The sequence below is a fragment of the Balaenoptera ricei genome, chromosome X (assembly GCF_028023285.1).
Source record: "Balaenoptera ricei isolate mBalRic1 chromosome X, mBalRic1.hap2, whole genome shotgun sequence".
Classification (NCBI taxonomy): domain Eukaryota; kingdom Metazoa; phylum Chordata; class Mammalia; order Artiodactyla; family Balaenopteridae; genus Balaenoptera; species Balaenoptera ricei.
Genome location: NC_082660.1, coordinates 48,466,051 through 48,488,156, shown reverse-complemented (window position 1 = coordinate 48,488,156; position 22,106 = coordinate 48,466,051). Strand labels below are relative to the sequence as shown.

Genomic DNA, 22,106 nt, shown 5'->3' with positions numbered 1-22,106 from the left:
CTATGTTTGTTTGTTTGTTTGTTTTTGAAGTATAACTGACCTACAGCACTATGTTAGTTCCTGGTTCATAACATAGTGATTCAATATTTCTGTACATTTCAGAGTGATCACCATGATAAGTCTAGTTATCATCTGTCACTATACAAAGATATTACATAATTATTGACTATATTCCCCACACTGTACATTTCATACCTGTGACTCATTTACTTTGCAACTGGGAGTTTATACCTCTTAATCTTTCTCACTTATTTCTCTCCTCCCCACAACCTCCTCCCCTCTGGCAATCACCTCTTTGTTTTCTGTATCTGTGACTCTGTTTCTGTTTAGTTGTGTTTGTTCATTTGTTTTGCTTTTTAGATTTCAAATATAAGTGAAATCACACAGTATTTGTCCTTTTCTGTCTGACTTACTTCACTTATTATAATACCCTCTGGGTCCATCCATGTTGTTGAAATGGCAAGATTTCAGTATTTTTATGGCTGAGTAATATTCTGTTGTGTATATATATACCACATCTTGTTTACCCATTCATCTGTTGATGGGCACTTAGGTTGCTTCCATATCTTGGCTATTGTATATAATGCTGCCATGAATATAGTCATGCACATATCTTTGAGAATTAGTGTTTTTGTTTTTTTAGATAAATACCCAGAAGTGGAATTGCTGGATCGTATGGTAGTTCTATTTTTAATTTTATAAGGAATCTCCATACTGTTTTCCATAGAGACTATACCAGTTTACATTTCTACCAACAGTGCATGAGGGTTCCCTTTTCTCCACATCCTCACCAACACTTGTTATCTTTTTGATAATAGCCATTCTGACAGGTGTGAGGTGATACCTTATTATGGTTTTGATTTGTATTTGCCTGATGATTAGTGATGTTGAGCATCTTTTCGTGTGCCTGTTGGCCATCTGTATGTCTCTTTTTACTTTCTTGATAGTGTTTTTTGGTGCACAAAAGTTTTAAAATTTGATGAAGTCCAATTTATCTTTTTCTTTTGTTGCTTGTGTTTTTGGTGTTATATTTAAGAAACCACTGCCAAATCCAAGATGATGAAGATTTATATTTTCTGTGAAGAATTTTATAGTTTTGGCTTTAATATTTAGGTCTTTGATCCATTTTGAGTTAATTTTTGTATCTGGTACAAGGTAAGGGTGCAGCTTCATTCTTTTGCATGTAGATTAACTTGAAGATTTTTAAACTATAAAATAGATAATAAATAATACTATACATGTATGTTAGTTAAGTAAAGCTATTTGTGGCGATATCTAATCACTCTTTGGGTAGTTGTGGGGAAGAAATGTTTCTAAATGCATTTTTGAAGGCCTTATATTTGAAGTGTGGGGATTCTAAAACTCTTTATGAGTCAACGAGACTTTTATGATCAGGAAACTTCAGTATGGCAAGCTAGATGATCCTTATGCTAAAGTTACATAAGTGATTTTTTTTTTTTTTTTTTTTTGGCCGTGCCTCACGGCTTGTGGGATCTTAGTTCCCTGACCAGGGATTGAACCTGCGCACTTGCCAGTGAAAGCACAGAGTCCTAACCACTGGACTGCCCCATAAGTGATTTTTTTGTAAAGTGATCTTTACTTTTTTGTAAAGTGATTTTTTTTGTAAAGAATATTAGTGTTGTTTTAAATTGTTTGTGTAGGGTGAAATCTTTGCTTAAACCTAGGGAAAAAAGCAGATTTAGTCTATAATTACCAGAAATTGATATTAGATTTATGCTAAAAGTAATTCATATGTATGTGTTATATAGTTTATTATTGTGAGCCAACTTCTTGACGAAAACATATAACAGTCAGTACCTTGTGGAGACTTTTTACTTGTAACTTGGACTATAATCACCATATATTATTCTGTTTATTTAGGGATAATGTAAGATTATTTCAGTTTGTTTTCTTGTAGAAATGAGAATTAAAATTTAGCACAGCACAATTGGTTGTTAAATCTCAGCCTCTAGTTAAACATAATTAAAATAGGGACAATTATTTGAAATTTAAAAAAAATTAGGGGATGTGTTTTAATACAAGAATGGAAAATCTGCTTGATCAGCCTTAAGACCTATAAGGTGCTAGTTCATCTCTGATTATATCCACTGCTGCCCAGAGAATAAGTTTTGTCCTGCTGGGCTACTGTGGCATTTCCATTGAATTCGCCTTTGAAGGTGTCTTTCTGGCAAGAGAAAAAACTCTTTTTGAAGATGCGTGGTTTATTTGCGAAGGAACCTTTCAAATACACTGATAACTTACTCTGAATCTGTGAATTATAAGTATAACTTATCCAGTGTATATGTAGGTTCTACCATTCATTCAACAAATATTTATTGTGTTCTTCCAGTTTGCCAGGGTTGATGTATTGGGAATAGACGAAAAGGAAGCAAAGCCGACAATGACCCTGCCATCTTTGAGCTTACATTACAGTGGAGGACGACAGACAGTCAACAAATATTTCAGAAAATAAATGCTAAGAAGAAAAATTTTTAAAGGGTGCTGGGATGTTAGGGAGGAGCCTCTTTGGCTCATGTGGTTAGTTTGGAAGCCTTCTTTGAGGAGGTGACTGAACAGAGATCCAGATGTTAAGAGTATCCCTTCTGTTATTATTTTGTTAAATTGTTAATTTATCCTTTCTAAAATAACACTTTAGTTTCTTACTATTTAGAATATGAGTTACTGCTTTTTGTTTCTAAGGAAAGAAACAACAGGTACATTCCTTATGAGAAGAGACAGTGTTCCCAAGTGGAAATGTCCCTGGAGTAGGAGTCAGCCTGGGTTCTGGTCTTGCCTTAGTATAATCTTATGCAAGTCTATATATTTCCTTATTTGTTACTAAACAAAACAAAAGCACTACCTATTTAGCAGAGTTTCTTTGCTAATAAATGAGAAAATATACTTTGTAAATTATACAACTACATATGAAATGCAGTGTATCCTATTAATCTATTTTTGGCGTCAACGTTTCTCAATTGAGATATGTTTTCCCACCAGTGTAAAGCTTTTATGTCTCTCCCCATCTGGTAAATTTTAGCACCAAATGTCTAAACTCATTGGTTAGTCAGAAGGGGTTGGGTTCTTAGAGAGTGGTAGTGTGGTAGAAAGTATGTTGGATTCGGAGCTGGAAAACTGGGCTTCCAGAATTCTCCCCTTTACTTACTAGCTCTGTGATGGGCAAGACACTAAACTTCTCTGAGCCTTCTTAATTTTCAGAATTCAGGAAAATACCAAGTAGCTCTCAGGGTTGTTGTTAGGAGTAATTGAGTTAAATAGATGAAGTTCTTTTGAAAATTATAAAGCAAGGTTTGATAAACTTTCTCCGTAAAGGACCAGATAGTAAATACAGTGCTTTAGGCTTTGTGGGCCATGGAGTCTCTGTTGCCACAACTCAGCTCTGTTGTGTAGCAGTCATAGGCAATATGTAAATGAATGAGCATGGCTGTGTTCCAATAACACTATTTATGAACACTGAAATAATGAATTTTGAGTAATTTTCATGTGTCATGAATACTATTCTTCTTTTGATTTTTTTTTCAACCATTTAAAAATGTAAAAATCTTTCTCAACTCAGCTGCTGCACAAAAACAGGCTGGGAGGTGAGGTAGGTTTGGCCTGAGGGCTGTATGTAGTTTGGCTACCACTGTTATAAAGGGTTAGGCAGAGTAAAGTGTTAATTAGGGATTTCAGGGTAGGTGATTGGTAGATAGAAATTGTTTAATTTTGATGATGAAAGAAGATGGAGATGATTTCAGTTCTTTTTCTAATATGGATCCAGAAATTTTTTCACATAAAATGGGCATCTTTAATGTGATGTGGTTGTGCAGTGTATGTATCTATGCAATTCAGGATTGTGTATAGTGTGTGCATGTGGCTCCAAGTCATATGTGACCCTGTATTATGAGTAGTTAAGAGTGGACTTGGGAGTCAGTTGCCTGGGTTGAATTTTGTCCCTAGTTTTTACTAGCTGTGTAATCTTAGGGAAGTTTAACTTAATTTTTTGAGCCTAGTTTCCTCATTTGTAAAATGGGAATAATTTTACCTCAAGAGTCTTATGATTACATGAGAAAATGCATGGAAGGGCTTAGAGTGCTTAGCACAAAGCACTCAATAAGTGTTAAGTGATAATATTCATTTGGATATAAGTTATACATACCTTATTTGTTTTATCCTTCCTTCAGTTATTTTAAGAAATTATAATATCTTTAACTGGTTCTTGGTACAGGTTGTTGATGGACAATTCTTCTTTAATGAATTAAAATAATATAGAGGTAAATTAAAACCAAGTCCCCCTTTACCCAATTTCCTGCCCTCCCAGTGGGTAATCATTGTTAAGAGTTGACTGTGAACTTGTACAGTCCTTTTTCTCTGTATTTACATGCATATGTATGTGCATATACAAATAAAAAATATGTATTTTATGACTTACTTTTTTCCCAAAGAATATGTCTTAAGGCTCTCTCTTTTTTTTTTTTAAGAAATTGGTTCCAAGTATTTTTTTAAATTAATTTATTTGATTTATTTATTTTTGGCTGCGTTGGGTCTTTGTTGCTGCACGTGGGCTTTCTCTAGATGCGGTGAGCGGGGGCTACTCTTCGTTGTGGTGCGCGGGCTTCACTTGTTGCAGAGCATGGGCTCTAGGCGCACGGGCTTCAGTAATTGTGGCTCGCAGGCTCTAGAGCGCAGGCTCAGTAGTTGTGGCGCACAGGCTTAGTTGCTCTGCGGCATGTGGGATCTTCCCGGACCAGGGCTCAAACCCGTGTCCCCTGCATTCAGGAGGATTCTTAACCACTGTGCCACCAGGGAAGCCCTTCAGGCTCTTTTAGTGTCAGTATGTATATGTTCACTTTATCCTTTTTAATGGATACATAGTATTTCATACTACATGCTTCTTTAACCACTAGGATCAGTTTAGAGCATATCCTTCCAGTCTTTTTTATATGCATTTACACATATATGAGTACATTTAGAAACATAAAGTTTTGTCTTTTATATATGTATTTATATATAATATTTAATATATAATTAACATATAGTATGATGTATGTGTTGTACTACAACTCACTTTTCTCAATAGTATATATGTGTGGGAGATTTTTATACATCAGTGTATAACCATCTCTCAGTTTTTAAACAGATGCATATTATTACGCAGTATAGATGCACCACTTTTTATTTCACCATTCTCTTATAGATGAATATGTAAGTTCTTTTCAGTTTTTTTGATGTTGCAAACAATAAAAAATCCTTCAGTAAAAAATCCTTGTACATACGTATTTGTACACATACAGGAATATTTCTCAGGTAGATACTAAGAAGTGGAATTGCTGGGTGACAGGTATGCACTAGATATTTGGAATTTGCCATATGAAGAGGCTATTCCAGTTTACCTGCCAACGGTGCATGGAGTGCTGAATTTCTCACACTCAAAATGTGATATTAACAGATTTATAATTTTCGCTCATCTGATAGACAAAAAATGATATTGAATTATTTGAATTTGCATCTCCTTGCTTACTAAGGAGTTTGAGCCATCCCCCTACCATGCATGTATTGTCCATTTGTGTTTCTTCTTACTGATTTTTTTTTAGCTCTTTATATATTCTGGATATTAATGCTTTGCTATACAAGTTGCAGATGTTTGCTCCCAGACTGTTGCCTATCTTTTAACCTTGTTCATGGTCAAATGGCCAAATGTATTTTTTTGTTGTTGTTGTTAATGGTCTTTGTATTTTATCTTTTTAAGGGAGCCTTTCTTCAGGTTAGAAATATATTCTGCCATATTTTCTTTTCATAGTTAAATAGTTTTGGTTTTTATGTTTAACCCTTTTATCTACCTGGAATTTATTTCTGTGACTGGTTTTAAGTAGGGCTTTAACTTTTTTCCCCAAAGATGGATAGCCAGTTATTCTGACACCATTTATTATGCTATCTGTTCCTCATAAATTTGAAATGCAGTCTTTACTATGGACTGCATTGCCATACATACATGTGTCTCTTTCTCTACTGATTGTTCTCCATTAGTCCAGTTGTATATTTCTCTGATGAAACCACATTGTTTAACTTACTATAGCTATAAGTAATATTTGTTAAAGCAAACTCTCATTGTTCTTTTTCAAGATTTTCTTGGCTTTCCTTGTACTCTTTTCAAATCAGTTTGTCAGTTTGGGCCAAAAACATCTCTTTGGGATTTTTATTGAACTTGCATTGACTTTGGAATAATCTCAGAGGGGGGTTTGTGAAGATCCTAATGTTGGGTCTTTCTACCAAAGAAAGGTGTATTTTATGTACTTCAGTAAAATTTTAGTCTTCTTTATATAGGTGTTGCATACTTCTTCTTGAGTTTATTCCTAGATGATTATTCTATAGCTCTGTTGCTCTTATGAGCAGGATAGTATCTATATCTATATCTCTATATCTATATCTATATCTATAGTAATTGCAGTGACCCGCCCTCCTTCCGGAGCACCCAGCCCTTCCTGCCCCCTCCTGGTGCCACCTGCCCCTGGAACCCTCACCTTAGGATAGGTTTTTTTTTTTTAATTCATTCATTTATTTATTTAGGCTGCGCTGGGTCTTAGTTGCAGCACATGGGATCTTCATTGTGCTATGTGGGATCTTTTAGTTGCAGCATGTGGACTTCTTAGTTGTGGCATGCATGCGGGATCTAGTTCCCTGACCAGGGATCGAACCCGGGCCCCCTGCATTGGGAGTGCGGAGTCTTACCCACTGGACCATCAGGGAAGTCCCTGATAGTTGTTTTTTTAATTACATTTTCTAATTGATTATTGCTGATGTATAGCAAAGCTATTGATTTGTTTGTTGATTTTGCATTTAGCGTTTCTGCTGAGCTCTCTCATTACTTCCTATCATAGTTTTTTTAGTTGAATTTGCTTGGATTTTCTAGCTAGGTAATCATATAATCTGCAAGTTTTGAATTCTGTCTCCTACTTTCCAATATTTGTATGTCTTATTTTATTTCCGTAAGTGGTAGCAATGATAATAGCAATTCTTGGCTTATTCCTGACTTTAATTATTGTTTATGTGAAAGATGCTTAATCTCACTCATGAGATAATTGCTAATTGAAGCCGCACTGTGATTCCTTTTTTAAACCTATCAGAGTGTTAAAAATCAAAATGTTTGATAACACCTTTTTTTGTTGTCAAGGCTGTGGGGTAAAAGACACCTTGCACATTGCAGGTGGGAGTTTAAATTGGTACAATGCCTGTGGAAGGCAGTTTGGCAGCATTATATAAAGGTACACATGAATTATGTTTACTCTTATGGGTATATTAGTATACTTCATTAAAAGTTAAATATGAAAATTTCCTTTGATCCAGCAATCCCACTTCAGGGAATTTACATATATATATACACACAGATATACATATATGCAAAATGAAATATGCAGTTTTATCTGTCATAAGCAAATAATCAAATACTATTACTATATAGGTATTAAAAAATAAGAATGAGGGAATCTCATGTACTGACAGGGAAAACAGTATCTTAAATTATTGTGACTATAAAAAAAAGCTTGGTATATACTATGCTACTTTTCGTGTAGAAAGGGAGAGAAAGAACATATATTTATATTTGCTTATTTGCTGTAAGAAACTCTGGAGGGCTACACAGAATCTAATGAGTGGTTACTTGTGGGAGAGTGGGGGGGAACTGAATGGATAGGAAACAGATTTGGGAGTGAACCTGTCCATTATATACCTCTTTCTTTGATTTTTGAATCTTATGATTATATTTTAAAAATTAAATTAAAAATGGTTTCTTGAATTATTTCAGCTCTTCCAAGGATATTTTTTTCTTGTTCTTGTTCTTTCTGTGTTACATGTTTTCTTCAATATGGCTGTCTCCTGATTCTGTTCGTATTAAAGAATGACCTAGTAGAAGGGCTGACTGGGAGTTCTGTGTACCTAGGCAGGTTGTCAGCTGGTTTTGGGGGGAGTGGGTGGGCAGCTGGCTTTTACACTTGGAGGGCCCAAATGCCAGAGCGCAGAAGGCTTTGTACTAGGGTGCCCTTATTCTTCCTAGTTTGTTGAATTTGGTATTCTATCTGCAGGAATTTCTTCATTTTGGGGGGAGAGTTCATCAACTGTGTCATAATTCAGACCTTCAGTTAACCCCTGTTTTTAGCCCTTTTCTCACTCTGGCTCTCTTTAGGATCAGTCTTCTTTGAGTGTGGAACCCCTCTGGGGTTTTGCCCTGCAAGTCAGCTCCCTCCCGGGTTGGAACCCTTTCTATTACATATTTCAGGTTGTAGCATTCCTTTGATTTGTGTTATCAGCTAGTTCTTTCCTGTTTGCTCTCTGTCAGAAATTGTTGAAATCTTGTATTTGCTATGCCATTTTCCATTCCTGTCTTTGACTTGTGATTTATACTTCTGTACTATTTTACCATCACTTTTTCAGGGTCTTGGAAAGTACAAGAGATGTAGGTGTTCAGTTCACCTTCTTGAACTAGAAGGCGGCAGTGGTATATCTTAAGCTTGGATAAACTGCAGGGTCCTTGAGGACAAAGACTGACTTTTGTTCTTTTATCCCCAGACCCTGACACAGTGCTTGGCACTTGGTAAATGTTTATTGGTATGAATACACATGTATGAGAGAGAGAGAGGATTGTCAGTGGAAAATTTACTGTGTAATTCTGACTATTTAAATGTGCATTCTTTCAATTGCTCGTTCCAAAAGTTGAAGAAATTATTGAGTCATTGACAAAGTACTGTTTGTATGCTGGATTTCCCATGGATAGAACCATGATAAGCTACAGGGGGAAACTTATCTTGAGCTTTTAACTCAAATGCTCCAAGATTATATATCAAATATATTGAAGGAGTACATATGGGACACAGATTTGTGAGATTTTCCCTATAATTTCAATCTCTGTAGAAGTGCCTTTGCAATTGTCTTTATACATATTCCTAGGGCTTAAGTCAATGTGTTATCATTTTATGAAGGAAATAATGGTCACACATGGGTTATGATACATAGCCGTTGAACTCAGTAGAGACTTCAGGTTTGAGGCCTGAATTTTGTGGACTATTTTACTGAGCTATGTTTCTGCACTGCTGAGTATAGTAGAGATACCCTGGTCACTGAAGCATACCCCTTTAGCAATGCCACCATGGTTTCTTACTGGAAAACTTTAAAAGAATGTATTATATACTTTTCAGCTTTACTAAATAGTCTCCTGAAAAATCATTTAATGTTTTCTTGAGTGTTGTTGTATAGCGCTTTAGTATAGTGCTGCCCTTAGGGGTTATTAAGAGGTAAGAAATAAAAGCTTCCATTTATTGATTATTATATTGTGCCAGGCACTGTGCTAAGTACTTTACATGTATATTACCATTTTATTTTCATATTATTCCTGTGAGATTTCACAAATGAAATAAAAAATGAATGAGGTTAAGTAATTTGCCCCAAATCTCTGAGGAGTGAGAGGCAGAACCATGATTGATTCCAGGTTTCTCCCACTCCAAAGCCTGAGTTCTGAAACTCTGTTTTATGGTCAAGAAGCTATTGGATCCATGATGAAAAGGCCCCAGATATACTATGCTTAGTGAAGTTCTTTGCCTGTTTTGTTAAAATTTGTTTTTCTTATTCATTGTTTACCCTTAGGCCACCAGCTATTACATTTTATTGTTGTCAGGTCTTTTCTCTTCAGACTAATGATTCTCAACCCAGGAATCCAGGCAGAAGATAAGGAGAGTGGACAGAATGGGGTGGTGGTGGTGGTGAGGGAGGTAGAGAGTATAGTTTTAAAAAGGCATATTTGATATTATGATGGCTTTGATTTTAGTCACAATATTTTAAGATGCTTAAGGACATCATATTTTATTGAGATATAATTTATATATCATAAAATTCACCAATATAAATGCCAGTGATTTTTAGCAAATTTATAGAGTTGTATAACCTTGATTACAATCTAATTTTAGAACATTTTCATCACCCCCAAAATATTTCTTGTGCCAGTTTGCAGTCAGTCCTATTCCTACACCCCAGCCCAAGGCAACAAATAATCTATTTTCTGTCTCTATAGATTTGCATATTCTAGACATTTCATATAAATGTAACCATACAGTACGTGGTCTTTCCTTTGGCTTCTTTCACATAGCATAATGTTATCAAGATTCATCCTTATTGTAGCATGTATCAATACCTCATTTCTTTTTATTGCTGAATAATATTGTATTGCATGGATATAACACATTTTGTTTATCCAACTGTTGTTAGACATTTGGATTGTTTCCACCTTTTGGCTGTTGTGACTAGTACTTCTATGAACACTTGTGTATAAGTTTTTGTGTGGACATAAGTTTTCATTTCTCTTGGGTAGATGGTATTCATATGGTAACTCTATGTTAAACTTGTTGAGGAACTGCCAGACTGTGTTCTATTGTACATTCCCACCAGCAGTGTATTAGGGGTCTATTTTCTCCATATCCTCACCATCACTTGTTACTGTCTTGTCTTTTTTATTGTAACCATCCTCATGGGTATGGGGTAGTATTTGTGATTATGATTTGTATTTCTCTAATGAGTAACGATGTGGAACATCTTTTCATGTGTTTATTGGCCACTTGTATATCTGCTTTAGAGAAATGCCTATTCAGATCTTTAGCCCATTGGATTATTTATCTTTTCATTATTGAATTGTTGGAATTCTTTATATATTCTGAATACCAGTCCCCTTTCAGGTATATGATTTGCACATATATTCTCCCAGCCTTTTCACTTTTCACTTCCTTGATGGCATCCTTTGAAGCACAAAAGTTTTAAATTTTGTTGAGGTCCAGCTTCTCAATTTTCTCTTTTATCACTTGTACTTCTGCTATTGTACTTAGGAAACCATTGCATAACCCAGAGGCACTAGAATTTACTTTAATGTTTTCTTCTAAGGGTTTTATAGTTTTAGTCCATGTTCCACTTTGAGTTCATTTCTTGTATGGTGTGAGGTAGGAGTCCAACTTCATTCTTTTGTATGTGGATATCCAGTTGTCCCAGTACCTTTTGTTGAAAGACTGTTCTTTTCCCATTGAATTGTCTTGGCCTCTCTGTTGAAAATCAATTGACCATAAATATTAAGGTTTACTTCTAGACTCTCAATGCTATTTCATTGATCTATATACCCTTACCCTTTTCTGTTCATTTCTAATTTAATTCTTTTGTAGTAGGAGAGCATACTTTGGTTTCAATCCTTTTAAATTTATTGAGATTTATTTTATTGCATAGTACATGATCTATTCTCGAGATGTTTCCATGTGTGCTTGAAAAGAATGTATATTTTGTTCTTGCTGGGTGAAGTGTTCTATAGATGGCAGTTAGGTCAAGTTGATTGATAGTATTGGTCAAGTTTTCCAGATTCTTGCTCGTTTTCTGTCTCATTTTTCTCCCCATTATTGAGAATGGGGTATTAACATCTACTGTTATTACTGAATTGTTTATTTCTCTCTTCAGTTTTGTCAGTTTTTATTTAATGTATTTGGGGCTCTGTTGTTAGATGTGTATATGTTTATAATTGTTATATTGTCCTGGTGAATTAATCTCTCCATGCTTATAAAATGTCCTTCTTTGTCTCTAGTAATATTTTTTGTCTTAGGGTTGGTTTTTAAAAGACTGAAGGAACACTCATTTCCCCATTTCTCTACTTTGCTGCTTCTTATTCTATAGTTTGGGAAACCAGGTGACCAGACATTATAATTAAAGTTATTATACCAAAGCAGCACTACTTTCCCCTCTATTTTTACATTAGGATTCTGAGTAAGATTCCATTTTTTAAAAGTTCTGCAGTTAAAAAATTTTGAAGGCTTTTTCCTACTTAAATTCTCTGATTTTTACCTATTTTTGTCTGCTTAGCAATCCTTTTGTCTTACTTATGGATCTTTGCTTTTGAGGTTTCTGGATAAGTTACCTTTAGTTAAGTGAATAGAGTTATTCTTTATTTTTTTTTTGAATAGAGTTATTCTTACTTAAAAATGTCCAATCTAAAATGTTAACATTTGGGGATGTGAGTGAAGGGTATACTAAATTCTTTGTATATTCTTGCAGGTCTTTTTCCAAGTCCAAAATTATGTCAAAATAAGTTAAAGAAAAAATTCTCTACCTAAGTGAGGCATTGTTAATTACCTTTTCTCATTTGCAGGTAATACTAGTCTTATTGACTTTCAAAGTATATTGATTTGGCAGTGTAGAGTACTGATGAAGATATGGAGGAACTGGAATTCTTCTGTACCACTCCTGGGAATGCAAAATGATACAACCACCTTGAAAAACAGATGGCAGTTTCTTTAAAGGTTAAGCATACATTTTCTGATACAGCCATTCCACTCTTAGGTACTTTCTCAAGATAAATGAGAGTATATGTCCATGTAAAGATTTGTACACAGATCTTCATAGCAACCTTATTCATAATAGTCCATAAGTGAAATTCAACCCAAATGTCATCAAGAGGTGAATAAATAAACAAATTATGATATATCCAGATAATGGACTACTTAGAGGAATTACAAAGGGACAGGAGTAAGAGCTCTTGGTGGAGAAGCATATGTTCATTGTCTTGATTTTGGAGATGGTTTCAGAGGTGTACATCTGTGTCAAAATTTATCAAACTGTACATTTTAAACACATGTAATTTACTGTATGACAATTATACCTGAGAAAGTTGATTAAAAGAATTTTGAGCCCCTTGGGAAAAAAAATATGACGGATTGATAGAAGGGTCTGAGAACTAGATTGCTAACCAACATTCATGCAATATGAAGACTTATTGAGCTATATGCCAAGTAGTCTGCTAAGCACTGAGGACTACAGTGGTAAACAAGATAAGACACAGTCCCTGGAGTCTGCTGGTTGCTAAGATTGGACAGAAAAAAGAACAAACTTCTTATTAAGAAAAAAGGGATTAAACAGGTGACTTTTCTCCTTAATGATTTCCTTTGTGGGGTGATTTTAATATATCCTTTTTTCCCCTTCAGGTTGCTATGGAAACATATGACCACAGAAAAGGAAGTCTATTCTGATAATTCTGATACCTGAGATGCAACTGGACTGAAGAGTGGAACGGGAAAAATATTAGTGCCAACCTTAATTACAATGGATACTGATTCAGGGGAGCCAGCTAGCACAGAAGATTCTGAGAAACCTGATGGAGTTTCATTGGAAAACAGAGTTCGTCAGGTTGCAGCAACTTTGACAGTGGAAGCTAGACTAAAGGAGAAAAACAGTACCTTCTGTGCTTCTGGAGCAACTATAGAAAGGAAGAGATTCTTTCGAAAGAGTGTTGAGATGGCAGAAGATGACAAAGTTGCTGAATCTTCCTCCAAAGATGAGAGAATAAAGACTGCAACAAATATTCCAAGAGTAGAAAAGCTTCCTACAAATGTGCTAAGAGGCAGACAAGAAGTTAAATACGAGCAATGTTCAAAGGGAATGTCAGAATCCTCAAAAGATTGTTTCAAGGAGAAAAATGAAAAGGAAATGGAAGAAGAAGCAGAAATGAAGGCTGTAGCTACTTCTCCTAGTGGCAGGTTCCTGAAATTTGACATAGAGCTGGGAAGAGGAGCATTTAAAACAGTATATAAAGGACTGGACACTGAAACATGGGTTGAGGTTGCTTGGTGTGAGCTGCAGGTGCGTATACAATCTTCTTGGTTTTAATAAATTCCAGTTTTAGCTGGCCTGGGCTTCTGAGTGATCCAGTATTAAAATGTATCATGGATTAAAATAAAACGAAGGACTTGTCCCCACATCCCTGAAATTATGCTCCTTTCTTAGATCCTCTTAGGAGCTCACGCCAAACTTTTTTTTTCCTGTTGTTTTCCCCTCTGTTTTAAAGGAAAAAGTCTATTCTGCCTTTCTTTGGGGAAATGCTCCTAATTCATTACCCTTAGGAAATTCCCGAAACTCTTAATGTCTCATTTTGAAAACTTTTAGTAAATGTATGCCTTATGAGTTGATTGTTATGCTAAATATTTGAGAGTGTGATATGTTAGGGATATATGCAGTATGATATTTCCCATCTCTCTTTTTCTTTCAACAAACTTTTGGGGGTTCATGTGTTGTTTTTCAGAACAGGAAATGGTTTTCTTGTTTCTTTGAGGGCTTCTAGTAATATAAACTCCTCTCCATGCCTTTGAGTTTACCTCAGAGAGGATCTCTGGAAGAAATAATCACCAGAATCTACTGAGCTTAGTCAACTGGAATGTTGTTTAGGAAGGAGAAGTGAAAGCATCATAAGAATAGTTGAATTACCTAGATATTTATTTCCATAATAAATGTTTATATGGTACTTGTAACTAATGAAGGACTAAATGGAGACAGAACATCATAGAAAGGGTTATAATAGGAATAGTTTCAGACAGATGTAGGTTAAACATAAGGAAAACCTTTGTGACCTCAGCCAGCTCATGGGAAATGGTCAGTGTTCACAAGAGATGCTTAAAATTAAGATTAAATAAAGCCAATCACTAAGTACAGGTTTTTTTGTTGTTCAGATTCCAGTGGTCTCTGTGTGTGGGTGTGTATGTATGTACCATGATTTCACGCCTTCTGAATTTGCTGTAGATTGCCATTTAGATAGGTTGAAATTTAGTCTTGGTCCCTGCATTTCTAGGAAGCCTTTTGTTTCAAAACTTTACTCTGTTTTTTTCTGTTTTTTTAAAAACTTTACTCTCCTTTTGTTTCAAAACACTTACTCTGTCAGTGTTTGCTTTGTATGCAGATTCAGGAGACTATTGTCAGAGACTGAGATTCTTCTGTAAGTCTGGGGTGGGATGCAAGACTACAATTTTAACAAGCTTTCAAAGTGCTTCCAGTGTAGGAAGTCCCTTGACGACTCTTTGGAATGCAAGTTACCTAGCAGTCAAGCCATTCTAGTAGTTCTTGAAAGATGTGTGCGTGTGCTGTGTGGGGTTTGCTTGGTTTTCTTCTTACCCCCTTTTTACCCTTTAAGAATTTTATTTTAAGGTCTGTGTCACAGTAGGAATATTAGATACTGCGAGTAAACAAACATTAAGATCACCTGAAATTATACTACTTTGAGGATGCTTTAAACATTTCAGTATATATCTTTATGGACTCTTTCTTTTGCATAAATGTATATATGACTGTATGCAACCCCCATGGAATCGTACTATAAGGTTTGAACAAAACTTTTTTTTTAACTTATCATGAACATCTTTTCATTACTGGTAATTGTAGATTTACATCATTATTTTTAATAGCTGCCCTTATAAGTTATTTAATCAGTTCTCTATTGTTGGACTTCTAGATTTTTCTCCGATATTTCACTATTATAACCATGGTTGTGATCAATATCCTTGCATATATATATTGAAAATTATGTAAATTTTAATTTAATCTCTGCATTGTGATTTCAGTAACACTCATCTTTTTTGGGGGGGTGGAGACCACAAAATGTAAAATATTTACTATCTGGTCCTTTGTTGTTGTTGCTATTGTCGTTTGCTTTTTTTCTTCCAGTTTTATTGCGATATAATTGACATACAACACTGCGTAAGTTTAAGTTGTACAGCATAATGATTTGACTTAAATACATCATGAAATGATTATCACAGTAAGTTTAGTGAACATCGTCTCAAATAGATACAAAATTAAATAGAAAAAAATATTTTTTCCTTGTGATGAGAACCCTTGGGATTTACTCCCTTAATAATTTTCATAGATAACATACAGTAGTAGTGTTATCTTTAGCATGTTGTACATTACATCTCTAGTACTTATTTATCTTATAAATCTTTTGACTGCAGTAACACTCATCTTTTAGTGATACTCTGTTTGTAAATGGGGGAGGTAATTTCCATTCACTTGGTAGTAGGACACATAGTGAAGATATGTCAAGTATTTTGCAAATTGTGTACTCTAGCTATGCTAAAGAATGTTTAGGTAAAACTTGAAAATATTTTAGTGGTAGGAACTGCCTAAGGGAATACCTTCTATTATTCACCTGTGGAAAGGTTGAAAGATCCCATAAGGTCTTACTACTCCAAGTGTAGTCTCTGGACCAGCAGCATGGACATCACCTGGGAACTTGGAGCCGCAGGTTCCTAGGCCTCATCCCAGACTATTGAATCAGAGTCTACCTCTTAGTAACATCTGCAGGTGATTTGTATGCACAGTAGAGCTTGAAAAGCACTGAAATAAGGGACTAATTCCAAGAGCTAGCTGAATCAGAGGAGGAATTCCCTTAATATACCAACATGAGCTTTATATTATATCATATATACTGATTCCTGGCATCCACTCCAAACTTTCTAAATCAGAATCTTCAGGAGGTGAGGCCCAGGAACTTACTTTTTTTAAGAAATTAATTAATTTTGGCTGTGCTGAGTCTTCATTGCTGCGCGCGGGCTCTAGTTGTGGTGAGCAGGGGGGCTACTCTTCCTTGCGGTGTGCGGTCTTCTCATTGCGGTGGCTTCTCTTGTTGCAGAGCACGGGCTCTAGGTGCGCAGGCTTCAGGAGTTGTGGCTTGCGGGCTCTAGAGCGCAGGCTCAGTAGTTGTGGCGCACGGGCTTAGTTGCTCCATGGCATGTGGGGTCTTCCCGGACCAGGGCTCAAACCCGTGTCCCCTGCATTGGCAAGCGGATTCTTAACCGCTGTGCCACCAGGGAAGCCCCAGGAACTTACTTTTATTATTTATTTATTTATATTTTTTATGAAGTTTTATTTTATTATTATTATTGTTTGGTCACACTGTGCAGCTTGAGGGATCTTAGTTCCCCAACCAGGGATTGAACCTGTGGCCCCTGCAGTGGAAGCTCAGAGTCCTAACCACTGGACTGCCAGGGAATTCCCCACAGGAACTCACTTTTAAAAGTTCTCCAGGTAATTGGATATATAGCCAGATTTGGGGATCTCTCATGTGGAGCAAATGTTGTAAATTTTAATTTACAGAAATAAAGTACATTTTAATTTATACAAAGAACAACAATTGCAATCTTCTATTCTGAAAGGAATGTTGGAATTAGTGGACTTAGTTGATACAATTTTTGGATCTCATGTCACTTTCTGCATATTTGGAATTAGGAAAAACTAACTTATTTAGAATCCCAGAAGGATAAGGGCATCATCTTTTAATTACTTTCCTGTGAGTAGTATACAGTTTATAATGTACAATTTCTCATATTTTTTCTGTAAAGTCTTACTCTTTATTATATAATTAAACAATTTTGTTGAAAAACATCCCACTGAGCAGTTTAAATGTTTAAATTATTCTTGATTCTTTCCCAACCTTTGTTTATATATATGTGTGTGTATAATATATAAAATTGATGTGTCTATACTTTTGTTATCAGTTTGACATATATTTTCTATTTATTAACATCATTAAAATATGTAAACTATTATTTTATTGCATACACACCACCTCTTAATCTTCTCCCCTGAAATTTGGCAGTTCTTTTCTTTCTTAAAATTTTATTTTTGCATGTTTGATTTGAAATTCACAGCTCAAAAAAAGGTTTTTATACCTTTTTCTCTTGATGGCATTTCCCCCTATTGTAGATATTTGAGCCTTGTGTAACAATTCTTAAAAGCCTCATATCCATTTATTTAGAATACATGGACTTTAGGGCAGTGCAAAGAACCAGGAGAGACAGATTTTACTGCTGATATTTGACTTGGAGGATGTTAAAAACAAACAAACAAATCCTTTGATGATGTGGGTCAGATTTAGGATTTGGCTATAAACATTTGCATTTCAACAGTTTGTCATATTTTATGGTTTCTATAATTTGATTTTTTAATGCATTATTGGGAAGAACCTGTTGTTCTTTGTAAAGAACTAGTAAATTACTTGGTAATTGCTTGGTAAATTGGTAATTTGTTGTGAGTGAGGGCTGTCAGTCATGTTTTATTTAGAAGACTTTTAGTTCATGATGTTGAAAGACCTGGTCACATGTTACTAAAAGACCTGTTTTGTAACTTTTAGAAGGAGTCAGTCACAAGAGTTTGTAATAGTTTTCTCCTACACTAACAACATGAAAATCAACAACACCTTGCTTTTACATATGGAAACACAACCAGTTTTTGCTTTACTTCCGCTAGCATGCTTGTCATTTGTTTTCTTGATGGAACTGAGTTTTCATATAACGCTATTTTCCAATTGAAGGAACATCATAGATATATAAAATTTTTTGTTATTTGACTGTTTCTAAAATGTATTTGAGTGTGCTTGTAATAAGCTTCACTGTGGGGTCAATTCTGTGATTGTATGCCTTTCAAGGTAATTAAACAGGCCTTCTTTAAGTAACATCTAACAGCTAGACGTCTAACAAGTCAGCTATAGTCTCTGAACTGAACCAAAAATGGCACTGAAAAGAAAGATTTAAAAAAAGACATAGTTGACTGTAGCAAGTTGATGTGTTGAGTGAGCATTCTAATACACTTTGTTTATGGTAGTGAATATATTACAAGCAATGCAGTAGAAGTAACAGTTTAAAGATCTGTACTTCCATGCCTAAAGTATCTTATCAAAATTGTGGAGGAACTTGTTTCTGTTTTATTTTCATTTATCAAATAAAAACACTTTGGGGAGAAGTATATTTTTAGGCAGACCTACATTTAATTGTGAAATTAGAATTAGATAATAATGTGAAAATAGCTGAATTTCCAATAAAGGAAAAAGTAATTAAAAATATATGCTAGAATTTCTGTTTCTGAATAAATATTGTTGTCTAAAGTATTCACTCTGGGATATTTTTGCTCTTAAAATATTTTTGTTATGACCCTCTTGGAATTGATTCCAGATTCTGTTAGAGCTACACAAGAAAATGCTTCATTACATATAAGCACACCCTAAATAGTGTTATTCAGTTTTAATTTCCCACTGTCTTCATCAGACCCAGCCCTCAAAGTGCAATACTCTCATAGGCAAAGAATGATTACATCGAAGGGAGGAGGGATAAAACTTGCTTAACTATATATGTTCTAGTTTCTTTGTTTAAAAGCTAGTCACATAACTTTATTAAGTATAAACCAAAGACAGATGTTTTCATAAAGTGACAAAGGGTGAGAGTGGCAGGAGACAGGCTTGGTCTGGGAAATACCATTAATTTCCCCAGTTAGTTCAATGAGTTAGTTTTGAGCTAACTATCTGCTTGATAGATAACAAATTGATACATCTAGTTGGCTGAATGAATAATTGCGCCCCAAAGATGTTCATGTCCTAATCCCTGGAACCTATAAATATGTTACGTAACATTGCAAAATGGATTTTGCAGCTACAATTAAATTAAAGGTCTTGTGATAGGTAGATTATCCTGGATTATCTGGGTAGGCCCAGTGTAATCACAAGGATCCTTTTTTTAAAAAAATATTTATTTATTTATTTGGCTGCATTGGGTCTTAGTTGCGGCACGCGGGATCTTTCGTTGCGCCGTGCGGGCTTCTCTTTAGTTGTGATGTGCGGGTTTTTCTCTCTCTAGTTGTGGCGCATGGGCTCCAGGGTGTGTGGGCTCTGTAGTTTGTGGTGTGCAGGCTCCAGGGTGTGTGGGCTCTGTAGTTTGTGGCACGCGGGCTCTCTCGTTGACGTGCGTGAGCTCAGTAGTTGTGCTGCACAGGCTTAGTTGCCCTGCAGCATGTGGGATCATCTTAGTTCCCCGACCAGGGATCGAACCCACGTCCCCTGCATTGGAAGGCGGATTCTTTACCACTGGACCACCAGGGAAGTCCCACAAGGGTCCTTTTGAGAGGAAGGATGGCCATTAGTCAGAAGGAGATCTGACAATGGAAGCTGAGGTTGGAGTGATAGGAATGTGGGCAACCTCTAAAAGCTGGGAAAGGCAAGGAAACAGATTCTTCCCTAGAGCATACAGAAGGAACACAGCCTTGCCAACACCTTGATTTTAGTTGAGAGAGACTCATTTGGATTTTTGATCTCTACAATTGGAAGATAATAAATTTGTGTTGTTTTAAGCCACTAAATTTGTGGTAATTTGTTATAGCAGCAATAGGAAATGAATACAGTACACATAGCTATCATTCATTCATTTGTTCATTCATTCAACAAATAAATATTCAGTACCTACAGTGTACCAGAACTGTGCTAAGTGCTAGGGACGTAATGGGGATAAAAAGCAGACACAGGCACCATTTTCATAAAGCTTACAGTAGAGGGAGTTTATAGTCAGTAAGAAGAAGGCTTGGAGATTGGAATTAGTGAAAAGATGAAAGGGCTGTTAAATATAGATTTGTTTGAAAGAAATGGTAGGGTTGGGAATAGCAAGCAACATGGATACTACTCCTTTACTACTTAGTTTTCTTTTTTATTTTGAGATAATTTGCTACTAACAGAATAGTTGCAAAGATAGTATAGAAGTTCCTGTATGTCCTTCACTCAATTTTCCCTTATGCTAATATTTTAATCAGAGAACATTTATCAAAACTTAAGAAATTAGTATTACTACAGTACTATTAACTAAAGTACAGAACTTGTTTGGATTTCACCAGTTTTCCTACTGGTGTTCTTTTTTCAATGGTATGATCCAGTTCAGGATCCCACATTGCATGTAGTTATGTCCCTTTAGTCTCTTCCAATCTGTGACAGTTCTTCAATCTTTGTTTTTCATGATCTTGAACTTTTTTTTCATGATCTTGAACTTTTAATGAGTACTGCTCAGTTAGTTTGTAGAGTGTTCCTTAATTTGGGTTTGTCTTATGTTTTCACATGATTAGATTTAGGCTATAAATTTTGGCAAGAATACCATAGAAATGATGTACCCTTCTCAGTGCATCATAGCAGGGGGTACATGATGTCGATATGGATTACTGGTTATGATAACCTTCATCATTTGGTTAGGGTGGTGTCTGATAGGTATTCTTTTTTTTTTTTTAAATGTATGTCTGTATTATTTTAAATTTATTTATTTATTTATTTATTTATTTATTTATTTATTTATTTTTGGCTGTGTTGGGTCTTCGTTTCTGTGCGAGGGCTTTCTCTAGTTGCGGCAAGCGGGGGCCACTCTTCATCGCGGTGCGCGGGCCTCTCACTATCGCGGCCTCTCTTATTGCGGAGCACAGGCTCCAGTCGCGCAGGCTCAGTAGTTGTGGCTCACGGGCCTAGTTGCTCCGCGGCATGTGGGATCTTCCCGGACCAGGGCTCGAACCCGTGTCCCCTGCATTGGCAGGCAGATTCTCAACCACTGCGCCACCGGGGAAGCCCCTGATAGGTATTCTTTATTGTAAATTAATATTTTCCCTTTGTAGATTAATAAATATCTTGGGAATAGATACTTTGAGACTATGCAAATATCTGTTTCTCCTCAAACTTTCCCTTATTATTTTGGCATCCATTGGTGTATTTTTCCTGTAATAAGTATTACTCTGGTGTTCTAATGGTTATTTCCTATTTCCCACATTCCTTCTACATTTATTAATTGGAATTACCTCTTAGTTTTATGTGGTCTCTTCTTAAGTATGACTGTTAAGTTTCTGAAAACCCAACAATCGGGGAAATTTGTCATTGAGGAACTTTAGTATATCTTAAGTTATTAATAATGGTGTCATACACTTTTGCATTTATCAAAATTAGTATTAATTGAGTACTTATGCAGGTACTTAATTTGAATATTTTATTTAATCTTGCAATAGTTATATGAGGTAGGGATGATTAGTTTTCAGGTGGTAGAAGTGAGGTTTAGATACATTAAGTAACTTTCCCAAAGGGGTAGAGTAAGGATTTATAGTCCATCAATTGTATATATAAAACACTTACATAGATGATTTAAGAATTTCCTCCTCATTACTTATTTGAGCAGATCACTCTTTCATGTTTTTAACCATTTTACAACAAATGATTTCTTAAATGGACACTGTTTAAAATAAGATTCTTTTTTTCCCCCCAAATGAGTTAGAACTTAATTTTGGGCTTCAGGACCAGCGTCAGAGACTCTAGTCTGAGAAATCATCATTCCTGTAAAATAAGGTTCTCAACATTAAACTTAACTGCTGAAGCTCAAAGGGTACTAGTTAATGGTGTCATTTAAGGACACTCTCTGGCTTGGGGGCTCTGAGGAACAGTTTCATGGTTGTGTTGCCATGGGTCAATGTCTGGCCTTCACCTTTTGTCAGTG

At 35.6% G+C, this 22,106-nt stretch overlaps 1 protein-coding gene and 1 non-coding gene across 8 annotated transcripts in view; one reads left to right on the top strand and one right to left on the bottom strand.

The window, feature by feature from the left end:
• Window positions 1-22,106, top strand: part of WNK3 (WNK lysine deficient protein kinase 3) — a 140,633-nt gene that overhangs the window by 5,885 nt on the left and 112,642 nt on the right. For 6 of the 7 annotated variants that reach the window (XM_059911851.1, XM_059911850.1, XM_059911849.1 and 3 more), the window contains exon 2: window positions 12,990-13,644. In XM_059911851.1, the coding sequence (XP_059767834.1) occupies window positions 13,108-13,644 (537 nt within the window). In that variant the 5' untranslated portion in view covers window positions 12,990-13,107. Of the gene's footprint in view, window positions 1-12,157; window positions 12,309-12,989; window positions 13,645-22,106 lie in introns of all 7 variants that reach the window. The other variant, XM_059911848.1, reaches the window with a different exon arrangement.
• LOC132358049 (small nucleolar RNA SNORD52) lies at window positions 21,881-21,948 on the bottom strand. The gene has a single exon (XR_009500406.1). It is a non-coding gene; the product is annotated as a small nucleolar RNA SNORD52 (small nucleolar RNA).